The 13,808-nt window shown below is 38.1% G+C and overlaps 1 protein-coding gene and 1 non-coding gene across 2 annotated transcripts; one reads left to right on the top strand and one right to left on the bottom strand.

Annotated features, from left to right (window-relative positions):
- The first annotated feature begins 9,107 nt into the window (after positions 1-9,107).
- On the top strand, positions 9,108-9,214 carry LOC133780949 (small nucleolar RNA R71). The gene has a single exon (XR_009869753.1). It is a non-coding gene; the product is annotated as a small nucleolar RNA R71 (small nucleolar RNA).
- A 2,593-nt stretch (positions 9,215-11,807) lies between these two features.
- Positions 11,808-13,385, bottom strand: LOC133779477 (uncharacterized). The gene has a single exon (XM_062219436.1). It carries the CDS (start codon positions 13,383-13,385, stop codon positions 11,808-11,810), a length of 1,578 nt encoding a protein of 525 aa, XP_062075420.1.
- Between the last annotated feature and the right edge of the window lie 423 nt (positions 13,386-13,808).

Genomic DNA, 13,808 nt, shown 5'->3' with positions numbered 1-13,808 from the left:
ATGACTGCCCCTATCACTAATAATGGCTCTTGTAGGACCAAACTGAGTAAAAATATTCTTATGAAGAAATTTAAGTATCTCCTTTCCATCACAAGTAGGAGTTGATGTAGCTTCCACCCATTTAGAAACATAATCTATTGCCAGTAAAATGTACTTATTATTATAGGATGATGGGAAAGGTCCCATAAAATCTATTCCCCACACATCAAATAGCTTAACTTCCAGAATTCCAATCATTGGCATTTGATCTCTTTTGGATATAAAACCGGTCCTTTGGGAATGATCACAACTCTTAACAATGCCATTAGCATCTTTAAATAGCATAGGCCACCCACATTGAAATTTTTTTGCTGCTGTCCTTGTTCCCCCTAAGTGACCACCATAATGTAAAGTATGGCAGTGATTAAGTATGGAAATCATTTCCTCTTCTGGGACACATCTTTTAATCACTTGATTAGCACAATGACGAAAATGAATGGGCACATCCCATTAATAATGTTTCACTTGCGAATAGAACTTTTTTAGTTGCTGCCTTGACATCTCTGGAGGCACAACTTTAGCTACCACATAGTTAACATAGAGATGTAACCCCTATGCCACATAATGGCTGTAGGCCCCCTAAAAAAAGGCGTGTGTAAAAATAAACATTGAAGATATTTCAAAAGAAATAAATAATTCAATGATTTGATCAAATAATATCACTATGGGTCAAGAGAAAGTAATAGTATATACTCATCCACTCTGCAAACCATTGTATCTTCTCTTCAAATTCAATAAAAAATAATTGTTCATCTGGAAAATTATCATCATTTGGCTACTATTTCGCATTATGCTCTTCTTCTTTTTCCAATCTAGATAAATGATTAGCAACTAGATTTTCTATCCCCTTGTAATAATAGGACCCATCGAATAAGGCAAGGTTTAGCATCCTTTTTGGTCATAAGATACTTAATAGCAGAATGATCTGTGTAAACAATTACCTTATTACCAATTAAATATGGCATGAACTTGTCAAATGCAAAGACTATTGCAAGTATATCCTTCTCAAAGAATTTAGTTGAGTTTTTCTTTCTCTCTCTCTCTCCTTCGGTGTCTACACCGGAGCTATGGCGAAAGGAGCGAAGGCAGCCGGAAAAACCAAATTGAAGCCGAAACCTAAGAAAACTGGTCCATCTTCTTCGGATAGGATCATCAAAACGAGATCAATGGATGATGTACTGGGAGTAAAAGAGTTGGAAGTTGACAATGAGAAGGAGCCGAATGAACCATGGGTGGAAACTCTATACTCTCCAGAAGAGACGGAGGAGTTGTTCAGAAATCGAAGTGCAATTCGACAGAATTTCTCGGACTGGGTATCGATTGCGAACCACACGACCCAGGATGTAAGCTTGGGTAAGAAAGTTTCCCCTCCAATATTGCGTTCTAATATTGTTAAGAATTTGGAACCTTGTTTTGCTGGTCCCTCATCTAAGCTGGGGGATGTTCAAGGATCTATTGATGATGCGAATGGTATGGGGCAGTTGATGACCCAAGGTGATGGTCTGAATATGTCTGGAAATGAGGGTGTTCAGCAGCGAGTTTCTTCCCCTAAAGTGAAAATTAGTTTTGATGATATTGCTGAAGAGGCTAGCTACTGGCAACCATCTATAGTCTGTTTAGTAATGGGAGTCAATCCACCACTCCATATACTTGATGGCTTTGCTAGAAGAATGTGGAAAGAGGCTGTGGTTAAGGTGGGTTTGATTGCTAAGGGGATCTTTATCATTAGATTCCAGAATTTGGAGCAGAGAGATCAGGTCTTACAGGGAGGGTATATTTTTTTTGATCGGAAACCAGTGGTTATGAAACCTTGGAACCCGATAGATGATTTCTCTAAGGATGATATCACTAGTGTGCCGACTTGGATTCAATTACAGGGGTTGGACATCAAGTATTGGGGTGAGAAATCCTTATTCAAGATCGTAGGGCAGATTGGTAAACCTTTACAGGTTGATAATATAACCAAGCACAGGGATAGATTGCTGTATCCTCGGGTGCTAATAGAGGTTGAGTTTGCTTAGGAATTCCCTAACTCAATCTCATTTACAGATGAGTTTGATAGGGATATTGAGTTGGAAGTGAAATATGAATGGCTACCCCTTGTTTGTTATAGCTGTTCAGGTTTGGGGCATGAGACTAAGCAGTGTAGGAAGAAGATCACAGATAAGGAAGCAGAGAAGCAACAATGGGTGCCTAAAGTAAAAGTGAATAACATGGAGAAATTGGTACCAAGTGTAGATAAGGAGGGCTTTCAAAAAGTTGAGAAAGGGAAAAGAATAGAAAAAGAAGTTATTCCAGTTATGACTCAGGTGGCGAATAGGTTTGATTTACTGAATAGTCAGGAGCAGGAGACTGTCAATTGTCTTAGGGGAGAGGGGGGAGTACCCTCTACTTCTAATGGATAAGATATTGTGTTGGAATGTTAGGGGGATCAATAGCCATCAAAAACATCGAGAAATCAAGCAATTGATTTATTCAAGAAGAGCTGGGCTAGTGAGTCTCCTTGAGACGAAGGTTAAGAATAAAAACATGGGTTCTTTATATTCTAATCTTTTTTCAAATTGGTGTTTTACAAATAATAATCCTTGGCTTGATAAAGGGAGGATAGTTGTTGCATGGTTGCCAAGTGTGTTTACTGTTAATATTAGCTTATGTACAGCTCAAGTTATTCACTGTGTTGTGCATCCAAGACAGAAACAGGACAGCTTTGAGGTTACTTTCGTGTATGGATTTAATGAAGATAAGAAGAGAGGCCAGCTTTGGATGGATTTGGAAGAGCTTTCATTGAAAATTCAGGGGCCTTGGATAGTTATGGGGGACTTTAATGATATTTTGTTTAGCAATGAAAGAGTGGGAAGAGGATCTACTAAAAGTCCTACTCAAGATTTTCGAGATTGTGTGGAAAAGTGTAGCTTGGATGATCTGAAATACTCTGGGATTTTTTACACCTGGAATAATAAGCAGAAATCAGAGGATCGAGTTTTCTCTAAGTTAGATAGAGCCTTAGTTAATCCTCAATGGACAGATTGTTTTCAGTTTTCGGAAGCTAACTTTCTACCTGAGGGAAGCTTTGATCACAGTCCCATCTTAGTCTCGATATATCAGGATGTGATAAGTGGCAAGAAGCCATTTCGCTACTTTCGAATGTGGAAGGATGCATATGATTTTGGTGAGCGAATTGCTAAGTGTTGGCAGGAAGGAGTGGAGGGCACAGAGATGTACCAGTTGACAGTTAAACTTAAACGCCTAAAACAAATTCTTAAGAGCATTAATAAGGAAGGTTTCCATGAGATTCACAAAGCAGAAATGATAGATAAGGAGGAATTACTGGTTTTGTAGGAAGAAGTGAATAAAGATCCCCACAACTCTCGCTTACAGCATGAGGAACAAGTGGCTCGGGGAAAATATGCTAAAGTTTTTAAGGCTTATTCTCTCTTTTTAGCTCAGAAAGCCAAAGTTTCTTGGGCTAAAAATGGAGATGAAAACTCAGCAATATTCCATGCGTCACTAAAGGCAAGGAGAATTCAGAACAGGATTTTTTCAATAGAGGATGCGCAGGGGGTCTGGTGTGATACTCCTCTTGCTGTTCAGGAAGCCTTTTTACAATACTATCATCAGCTCCTTGGATCTGAGATGCAGAACAGGCATCGGGTGAAGAATTGTATCATCAACCTTGGGCCTAAACTTTCTGAGGTGCATTCCAGCTTACTTAAAACCGATTACACACCTCAGGAGATCAAAGATGCTATTTTCTCTATTCCTGGTTTGAAGGCTCCAAGTCCGGATGGTTTTGGAAGTTGTTTCTATCAAGATAATTGGGCATTGGTTGGTTCAGAAGTGGTATCTGCTGTTTTATCATTTTTGAGATCAGGAAAAATCCTTAAGGCCATTAACACAACCACCATTACTCTTATTCCTAAGAGCAGTTGTCCGCGAAGTGTGAGTGATTTTCGGCCTATCTCATGTTGCAATGTGATTTATAAGGCTGCTTCGAAAGTGATTTGCATGAGATTGAGACAAATTTTGCCTGACTTAATTGCTGAGAACCAGGGGGGTTTTGTACATGGAAGATATATTGCCCATAATATCATGGTGTGTCAGGATCTGGTGAGACTATATGGGCGTAGCAATTGCAAGCCTAGCTGTATGATAAAAATTGACTTAAGGAAAGCGTATGACACAATAGAGTGGGGGTTCATTGAAGAGATGCTTAAAGCTTTTGAATTTCCTCAATCTTTTTCAGATTTAATAATGGCTTGTGTCACAACTCCCAAGTTCTCATTGCTTCTCAATGGATCTTTACATGGGTTCTTTGCATCAAAAAGAGGACTTAGACAAGGAGACCCCATTTCCCCCTTATTGTTTGTGCTTGGGTTGGAGTATTTGTCTCGGATTATGAGTAAGGTGGGGTCATTACCTGGGTTCAAGTACCATACTAAATGTTCAAATCTGAAGTTGAATCATTTATGTTTTGCGGACGACCTTCTTATATTTTGCAATGGAGACTTTGTTTCAATTATGCTTATGTTGAGAGGTTTAAAGCTATTTTCTTCTTCTTCGGGTTTGCTTCCTAATGCTGAGAAAACTGCTATATACTGTCATGGAATCTCTGATACTGTTGTAGAAAGAGTGCTGGCGGCTTCTGGTTTCACTCGAAGTTACCTGCCGTTCAGGTACCTCGGGGTACCTATATGTTCTAAACGAATTTCTGCAGCAGATTGTCAATGCATCGTGGAGAAGATGACTAGTAGGATTCGTTCATGGAGCACTCGGAATCTATCTTATATGGGGAGAGTGACCTTGATCAATTCAGTCCTCATCTCAATGCATTCATATTGGGCTCAAATAATGATTCTACCAAAGAAATTGATAAAAGATGTTGAAGCAATTTGTAGGGCTTTCCTTTGGAAAGGCATCTCAGAATCCCATTTATCAGGTTTGATTGCTTGGGAGTATACTTGTGCATCAAGGGCGGCTGGTGGATTGGGATTTCGGCGATTACATGATTGGAATTTAGCTGCCATGGGGAAGTATGTTTGGGCAATTGCCAAAAAGAAAGATAATCTGTTTGTTAAGTGGATTAATAGCGTGTACCTGATGGACAAGAATTGGTGGGATTACAAGTGTCCCTCAGACTGTAGTTGGTATTGGAAGCGCTTAGTAGCTGTGAAGGACTGCTTTAAAGACAAAATCTCTGCTGTTTCTTTCTCATCACAGAGGTATCATATTCAACTTGGTGTAAGTCTGCTGGTTTCTCCTGAAGTCCGAGTACCATGGAGGAAATTTGTTTGGGATAGATTTATCACTCCCAAACATCGTTTTATCATGTGGTTAGTCACGTGGGATCGGTTGCACACAAAGAATCGAATTGTTAGATATAATACTAATATGGATTTGGTTTGTCTGCTGTGTGGAGCAGAGAATGAAGACATAGAACATCTTTTTTTCAAGTGTACATACAACAAGAGATGTTTAGAAGCTGTCAAAGGCTGGCTCCATTGGAATGCACAGTCCATCAATCTACACAGGCTCCTGCATTGCATTTACCATGCCAAGCATGTGTCGAGTACATATAAAAGTATACTCTTCTCCTGTCTTGCTGCGACAGTATACCATCTTTGGAGAGTAAGAAATGATGTACTTTGGAATCAAAAATTGTGGCAAGTGCATCATACAGTTAGTAGAATTCAAAGAGATTGTAAATTTCGATTGCTTAGTATATTTCCTTGTAAAGCTTCTAGGAAAGATAGAGATTTTTTTACCAGGTTGCTTTGATCTGTATTAGCCAGATATTAGGAATGATGGGTCTGTTATCCTAGTTGACTACTGTGGGTTCTTGTCTATGTATTGGGTGCACAAGTGGTGGTTGTATTGGTTTGTTTTTTGAGGAATACAATGGCTTATTCATCAAAAAAAAAAAAAAAGTATATCCTTCTCAGTAGTTGCATAATTTAATTAAGCATCATTCAAGGTTCAACTAGCATAATAAATTGGTCAGAATACCTTGTCAACTCACTGTCCAAAAACCACTCCTATTGCATAATCACTAGCATTACACATTAATTCAAAAGGAATTTCCCAATTTGGTGATACAACAATTGGAGCAGATACCAATTTCTCCTTCAGTGCGTTAAATGCCTTTAAACAATCAGAATCAAAGTTGAATACGATACAATTCTTAAGTAAAGTAGATAAGGGCTTCAGAATTTTTGAAAAGTCCTTTATTAACCTCCTATAAAATCCAGCATGGGCCAAAAAACTTTGAACCCCTTTAACAGAAACCGGAGGAGGTAAATTTTCTATTGTTGAAATCTTGGCCCTGTCTACCGGATTCCATGGCGTGAAATCTTGTGGCCCAAGATTATTCCTTCTGTCACCATAAAGTGACATTTCTCCCAGTTTAATATTAAATTTGACTCCTCACATCTCTTTAGAACCCTTTCCAAATTTGGCAAACATCCACCAAAAGAGGGTCCAAAGACTGAAAAGTCATCCATAAAAATTTCAATACCTTTTACCACCATGTTTGAAAAGATTGACATTATACATCTTTGAAAGGTGGTGGGAGCATTACATAACCCAAATGGCATCCTCTGAAAGGCAAATGTTCCATAAGGGCATGTGAAGGTAGTCTTTTCATGATCCTCCGGTGCTATAGGAATTTGATGGTATCGCGAATACCCATCCAAGAATTAGTAATAAGGATGGCCTACCAATATATCTAGGATCTAATCTACAAAAGGTAAAGGGAAATGGTCTTTTCTTGTGGCCTTATTTAGTTTACGGTAATCAATACAAATTTTTCACCCCTGTCACCGTACGATTTGGAATAAGTTCATTATATTATTTTTAACCACTGTCATGCACCCTTCTTCGGAACTACCTGGATAGGACTAGCCCAAGCACTGTCAGATATTGGGTAAATTACCCTTGCATCCAACCATTTAAGGATTTCGTTCCTTACCACTTCTTTCATTGAAGGATTGAGCCTCCTTTGAGCATCAATACTAGGCTTACTATCCTCCTCCATTAATATATGGTGCATCATTGTTGAAGGACTAATACCCTTAATATCTGCCAAAGTCCATCCAATTGCTAATTTGTGAGCCCTTAATACCCTATGAAGCTTCTCTTATTCAGTCATAGACAAAGAAGCTGAAATAATAACTGGGGGAGTGTCATTCTCCCTAGATAAGCATACTTAAGATGATCAGGTAAGGATTTTAACTCAAGAGTTGGTGGCTTCTCAATGAATGGGAGAGGTCTCTCATGCACTTTCCCCAATTCCTCATATTTCTTTTTATAAATTTGCCCTGATAAATTAAACCACTTAACATACTCACTAGCTTCAGTACCAGCACACTCTTCAGGACTTGCAATCAAACTCAACTCCAGTGGATCCTTAATAGACTGGACCCCTTTACTTGGTTCCTCCAATACACTAACAAAAAAAAAAAAAAAAAACTATCACTAGCTAAAGGATATTTCAAAACTTTGAAAACATTAAAAATAACCTCATCACCTTGTACTCTAAGCCTTAACTCTCCCTTCTGAACGTCTATCAATGCTTGCCCCGTGGAGAAAAATGGTTGTCCCAATATAATAGGAACGTTCTCATCTTCCTCCATATCTAACACAATGAAATCCGCTGGGAAAATGAACTTATCTACCTTTAGTAGAACATCCTCTATAATACCACTGGGGTGTGTTAATGAACGATCAACCAGTTGAAGAGTAATAGTAGTGGGTCTAGCTTCCCCCAAACCAAGCCTTTTAAATACAGACAGTGGCATTAAATTTATGCTTGCACCCAAATCACATAAAGCTCTCTCACAATGAAAGTTCCCTATGGTGCAAGGTATAGTAAAGTTGCCCAGATCTCTTAACTTTTGAGGAAGCTTCTTTTGAATAATTACACTACACTCTTCAGTTAATGCAACAATGTCATAATCCTCCATTTTTCTCTTATTAGAAAATATCTCTTTCATAAACTTCACATAACTAGGCATTTGTTCTAGAGCCTCTGCAAAAGGAATGTTAATGTGAAGTTTCTTAAATACCTCAAGAAATTTGGAGAATTGTTTGTCAAGATTAGCCTCTCGAAACTGTTGAGGATATGGAATCTTTGGTGTAGGCTCAGTGTATTTTGGTTTTTCTATCTTTGGAAGGTCTTCAGTAACCTCCTCTTGTATCGGACTAGTAACATGTTGATCCTCTATCTTCTTCTCCTTGTCATCCACTCTAGGTCCATCATACTTAGTCCCACTCCTTAGAGTGAGAGCTTGACGTTGCTCTTTAGGATTTACCTTTGTGGAACTAGGCAAATTCCCTTGCTGTCTCCTAGAAAAAGCCAAATGACCAATTTGTGTCTCCAAACTCCTGATTGAAGACCTTGTCTTTGTCATGAATTGATTTAATTGGTTTGGCTGAATTGTTGGTGGGTTCATTTGAGCATGTGGTTGTGGATGAGATGGGTGTGGGTTTGGATCATAATATGGTCTAGAATGTAATCCATAAGTCGGATGATGAGGGGGTTGTTTAGGTGGGTACTGTGGATATTATAGTTGTAACCCTTGATTACTTTTCCAAGACAAATTAGGGTGATTTTTCCAAGTAGGATATATGAATTGGAGTAAGTGTTGGGTGCAGGTCTTGAAAAATTAACAATAACCTGTGCTTGTTCCAAGGGCATATTATTCACATTAGTTGCGCAACTAGCTATGCCCAGTCATTGTTTATAAGAAAAAGGTCCCCCACAAATCTCACAACTCACGACATTTTCTACTTGCATTGCTTGTGCGACGAGATTAGTTTATTGCAATTGCTTGGTTAGAGATGCCACCTGAGCGGTCAATAGCACAATTGGATCAACTTCTAAGACTCTTGCTACTCTCTTGTTCTCATGCTCAGTAGGCCAATTATAGTTATTCATAGGCATCTCTCCCAATAATTCATATGCTTCATTTGTGCTTTTACTCATAAACGCTTCTCCTGATGCTGCATCTATAATTGTCCTTGTATTTCCCCCCAAACCATTGTAAAAAGTATGAACTAGCAACCACTTCTCTATTCCATGATGTGGGCATTTCCTTTGCAACTCTTTAAATCATTCCTATGCATCATATAAAGACTCCCCATCCAGCTGATGGAAATTATTAATCTCTCTTCTTATTCTATCTGACTTGGCAGGAGGAAAATATTTACCAAGGAATTTTTGAGCCAAATCTTCCCAAGTAACTATAGAGTTGGCTTGTAATGAATTCAACCAACTCTTAGCTCTGTCCCTTAAGTGAAAATGGGAATAATCTCAATCTTACAGCATCGTTACTCACCCCATTTATTTTGAATGTCGCACATAGCTCTAAAAAGTTTGTGATATGGAGATTTGGATCCTCATTTGGTAACCCCCCAAATTGTTCACAATTCTGCACCCTCTGAATAATTGAGGGTTTTATCTCAAAATTATTTGCCTCACGAGTTGGAGGACGAATGCTTGAATGTATCCCCATAGCAGTAGGGATTACATAGTTTCTTAATGGTGGATCGACTTCAGCTGCATTACCCATATTTGCATTGTTGTTGACAACATTATTTGCGTTCTCAGCCATGGTGAAATCCAACCATTTCTTTATCTTGCAATTATGTCAGCACGTTCTCTCAATTTCAAGATCTATTGGTATGAGTGCCTTTTGTCTACTTCCTCGCATATAGCAACAAATCCTGAAACACAATATAACCTTGATCCGAATAAGTGTCAAACAATAAAAAAAGCCAAATTAGAACAAACAACAATTAACTTTGATATTGGAAATTAAGTCCCCAACAATGGCCCCAAACACTTGATCACGAAAATATATATACGCAAGTGTATGGAATTGATTCAAGTAATATAGATTATAAATAGAGTATCATTCCAATGAAGACTATTTTCCAATTACCACTAATTGTTCTTTTAATTTCTATTTGGCAACCAAAATTTAGATGAATTAATTTAATTTTAAAATTAAAAATAACTAAGAACAATAATCACTAATTACAAGATGAAAATCACTATTAAAAAGACCTAGGGTGTTAATTTCATCAACTTTTCATTCTACTGATTTCATTAATCAATTTTAAAATTCTTTCCTTCTATTCTAATAGCAGGTTAACATAAATCAATAATGTCCCAAAATCCCAAATGTGGTTTAATGGTTGGATTAGGAGGCCAAGAGGGCCATAATTAATTTATTATGCCATTATGTGATTAAATGCATGACTATATGATGATAATTGCATGCACGTGGGTCCACTTTTCATTGTAGGGGTATTTTGGTAATTTGGCCCATTAAGGGCATATTTGTATATTTTCATGCATTTTGGTAATGTGTGGATGAGGCCACATTATTATGTGGATATGTACGAGCTATTCGGCATGAGACGATATTAGAATGTAAGTTAGCGGTTTGGTCATAACGGGATTAATTTCCGGGCTCGGTGTGAGCCTAGAGGTAATTTGATGCTTAGTACATTACCAGGAGTGAATGGGAAATGGGATATGATTTAATTATTACTTGAGAATATTGGAAATAACGGGAATTTGAGGACGTTAATTATAATTAGCGGGATAAGCGAGAAATGACTGTTTTTCCCTTGGGGGCTGTTAATGAAATAAATTAGGCTTGGGGGCATTTTGGTCATTTAACCTTAGGATATATTTAAACTAAATGGAAGGCTGTAGAGAATTCGACAACAAAACAAAGTGCTCTTCTTCCTCTTCCCCGATCATCTCCTTATCTCTTTTCCTTTGGATTTTTGAATCTTAATTTGAAGGTTCAAACTTGAGGTTCTAGGCTAGTGTTTAGCCATTGAAGGGGATTCAAACCTGAGTTTAAGGTAAGGTTTCAGCCATGGTTTTTCTGGGTTTTGCTCTGTTTTTCCTGCTGGATTTTAGTTGATATTATGGACTGAACATATGAGAATTTGATGAGGTTTTAAATGGTTTAAGGCTTAGGTTTTGTTAGTTTTTTTTTTATCAAGAAGAAAAACTTCATTAATCAACCAGCCAAATACACCCTCAACTCACTACACAACTACAGAAGAAGCTACAGAAGCTCCTCAAAACCAATAGCAGAAACTAATTACATTTTAATCTATGTATAAGATCTTTATCTAATCTAGACAATTTCCTCTTGTTAACAATATACAATCTGTATGACACTATTGTCTTTACATCTAAAGCAATCAAAGAATCTGATTTAGAGAACCCCTCAAAGATGCATCTGTTTCTGTTCAGCCATATGCAGTAACAAGTTGCTGCCAGAATTGCTATGCTCACACGCCTCATCATACCAGAAGCCTTCAGAGACAGCCACAACAACCAGCCAGCAAATTCCAACGGCCAACCCCTGAAACCCAGCCACCTAAACACAAGCTCCACTACTCTTCGAGACAAGCAACATTAAAAAAAAAGATGATGATGGGATTCAGGATGGTCATCACAAACAAGGCAGAGTAATGAATCTAATACAATGTGAAATCTACCCATATTGTCTTTAGTTAACAGCTGGGTGTTAACCACTTGCCAAAGCAGAAAACGATGCTTGGGTAAGTTAAGACTACTCCAAATGGCCCTATGATAGCTAACTTGAGATTGTGGAAGAAGACTGTTGTACAAAACAACAGAACAGAATTTACCAGAGCTACCAGCCTTCCATATCTCAGAAAAAGAGAATTTAAACCTCAATCTACAAAGCTTGTGCCAATACCAGCTTGTGTCCGCTTTTAAGTCATAAGACCAAAAAAGGAACCCCCTTGAGATAGATATTGTTCACCCACTTAACCCAAAGAATATCTCTTTTCTCAGTGATAGCCCAAATATATTTAGCTAGAATAGCTTGATTCCATTTGGACCCTTCTTTAAACCCGAGACCACCATACGGCTTAGGAAGGCACACTTTCTCCCAAGAAGCTACATGTAATCTGCTTTTGTTTCCGTTCAGACCCCAAAGGAACCCTCTACAAAGTTTCTCAACCCCTTTAGAAACACTCTGAGGAAGGATAAAAACACTCATCCAATAGTTGCGAAGACCAACCAAAACTGATTGAATTAATTGGATTCTGCCAGCGAAAGACAGATGCCTACTACCCCAAGTATTAAGTCTCAATCTGATTTTTTTACTGATAATACCACAATCTTCAGCTTTCCATTTAGTTGGCCTTAAAGGAACCCCTAAATACTTTAAAGGGAAACAACCTTCAGCCAACCCAATATCCTTAAGAATCTCCCTTTTCTCCCTAGAGTCAACCCCTCCAAAAAAGATTTGAGACTTACTAACATTGATAAACAGCCCAGTTGAAGAGCTAAACCCTTCAAGAACCTCTTTAATCACTTTTATGGACTGAATAGAACCTTTACTAAGAATAATCAAATCATCCGCAAAACATAAGTTTATTAACTTCAAGATTTTGCAAAGAGGATGATATCTGAATATAGAATCTATAGCAGCATGATGAAAACACCTCGTCATATATTCCATTATCAGAACAAAAATCAAAGGGGATAAGGGATCACCTTGACGAAGACCCTTAGCACCTAGAAAGCCACCTTGAAATCTGCCATTCATTAGGAGTGAATAAGAGGAGCTCTTGATACAGATCATAATCAGCTGAATAAATCTAGTAGGGAAGTTTAAGGCATTAAGCAAATCTTCAACAAACTTCCAATCCACAGTATCATAAGCCTTACTGATATCTATCTTAATAGCGCAGCGAGGAGAAGTATTTTTCCTCCTATAATTCTTCAAGATATCTTGAAGAATCATCACATTATGAGCAATTGATCTCCCTTGGACAAATGCTCCTCGATTTTGATGAACCAGACTAGGAAGGACTGAAGCAAGTCTAGAACACAGAAGCTTCGATATGCATTTGTAGATCGTTGCATAGCAGGCAATAGGCCTATAATCTAAAGCTCTGGTCGGGTTCTCAAGTTTAGGGATAAGCGAGATCGTGGTATTATGAAATTCTGAAGGCATGAAACCAGTCTCAAAAAAATTGACCACGGCAGCACAGACTTCTCTCCCAATAACAAGACACATACTCTTGAAGAAACCAGACCCAAATCCATCAGGTCCTGATAATTTAGTATCAGGAATGCTAAACATCGCTTTCTTTATTTCCATAACAGAAAAAGGCTTCAGCAGACCTACTTGCTGGTCTAAAGAAAGTTTAGCACCCTGCTCCATACAACTCAGATTCATTCTGGACTTAACAGAACTGTTGCTGCCCATGAAGCTACAGAAATGGTTGAGAAAATGATCCACAACATCAGAGAAGTTATTGATAATCAAACCCTGTTCTGTCATAAACGAAATAATTCTGTTATCCATTCTTCTCTTCTTTAAAAACGCATGGAAGTAAGATGTGTTAGAGTCTCCTTTTTGCAGCCAGGTGATTTTACTTCTCTGACTAAGAAATTTATGATACATTTTCTCTTGCAGATCATAGTTAGCAGCTGCGATTGCTTCCAACTCCTAGTAGTTTGTGTCGTTGGGATGAGCTTGAGCTTGAAGTTGAGCCTCGCTTAAACTAGTTTTCGCATCCTGAAACATTTTCCCAATATCGCCAATCACTTCATGGTTGAACTTCTTGAGGCAATGCTTGACTCTCATTAGTTTTATGTAAATTCCTTTGAGCCCTCTAGAAGACACTGGCCTCTTCCAACTCTGCTCCACAATGAGTTTGAAATCATGATGCTCAGCCCAAAAATTAAAAAACATAAAAGGTTT

The sequence above is a fragment of the Humulus lupulus genome, chromosome 5 (assembly GCF_963169125.1).
Source record: "Humulus lupulus chromosome 5, drHumLupu1.1, whole genome shotgun sequence".
NCBI classification, from domain to species: domain Eukaryota; kingdom Viridiplantae; phylum Streptophyta; class Magnoliopsida; order Rosales; family Cannabaceae; genus Humulus; species Humulus lupulus.
This window is presented reverse-complemented; position numbering and strand designations above follow the sequence as displayed.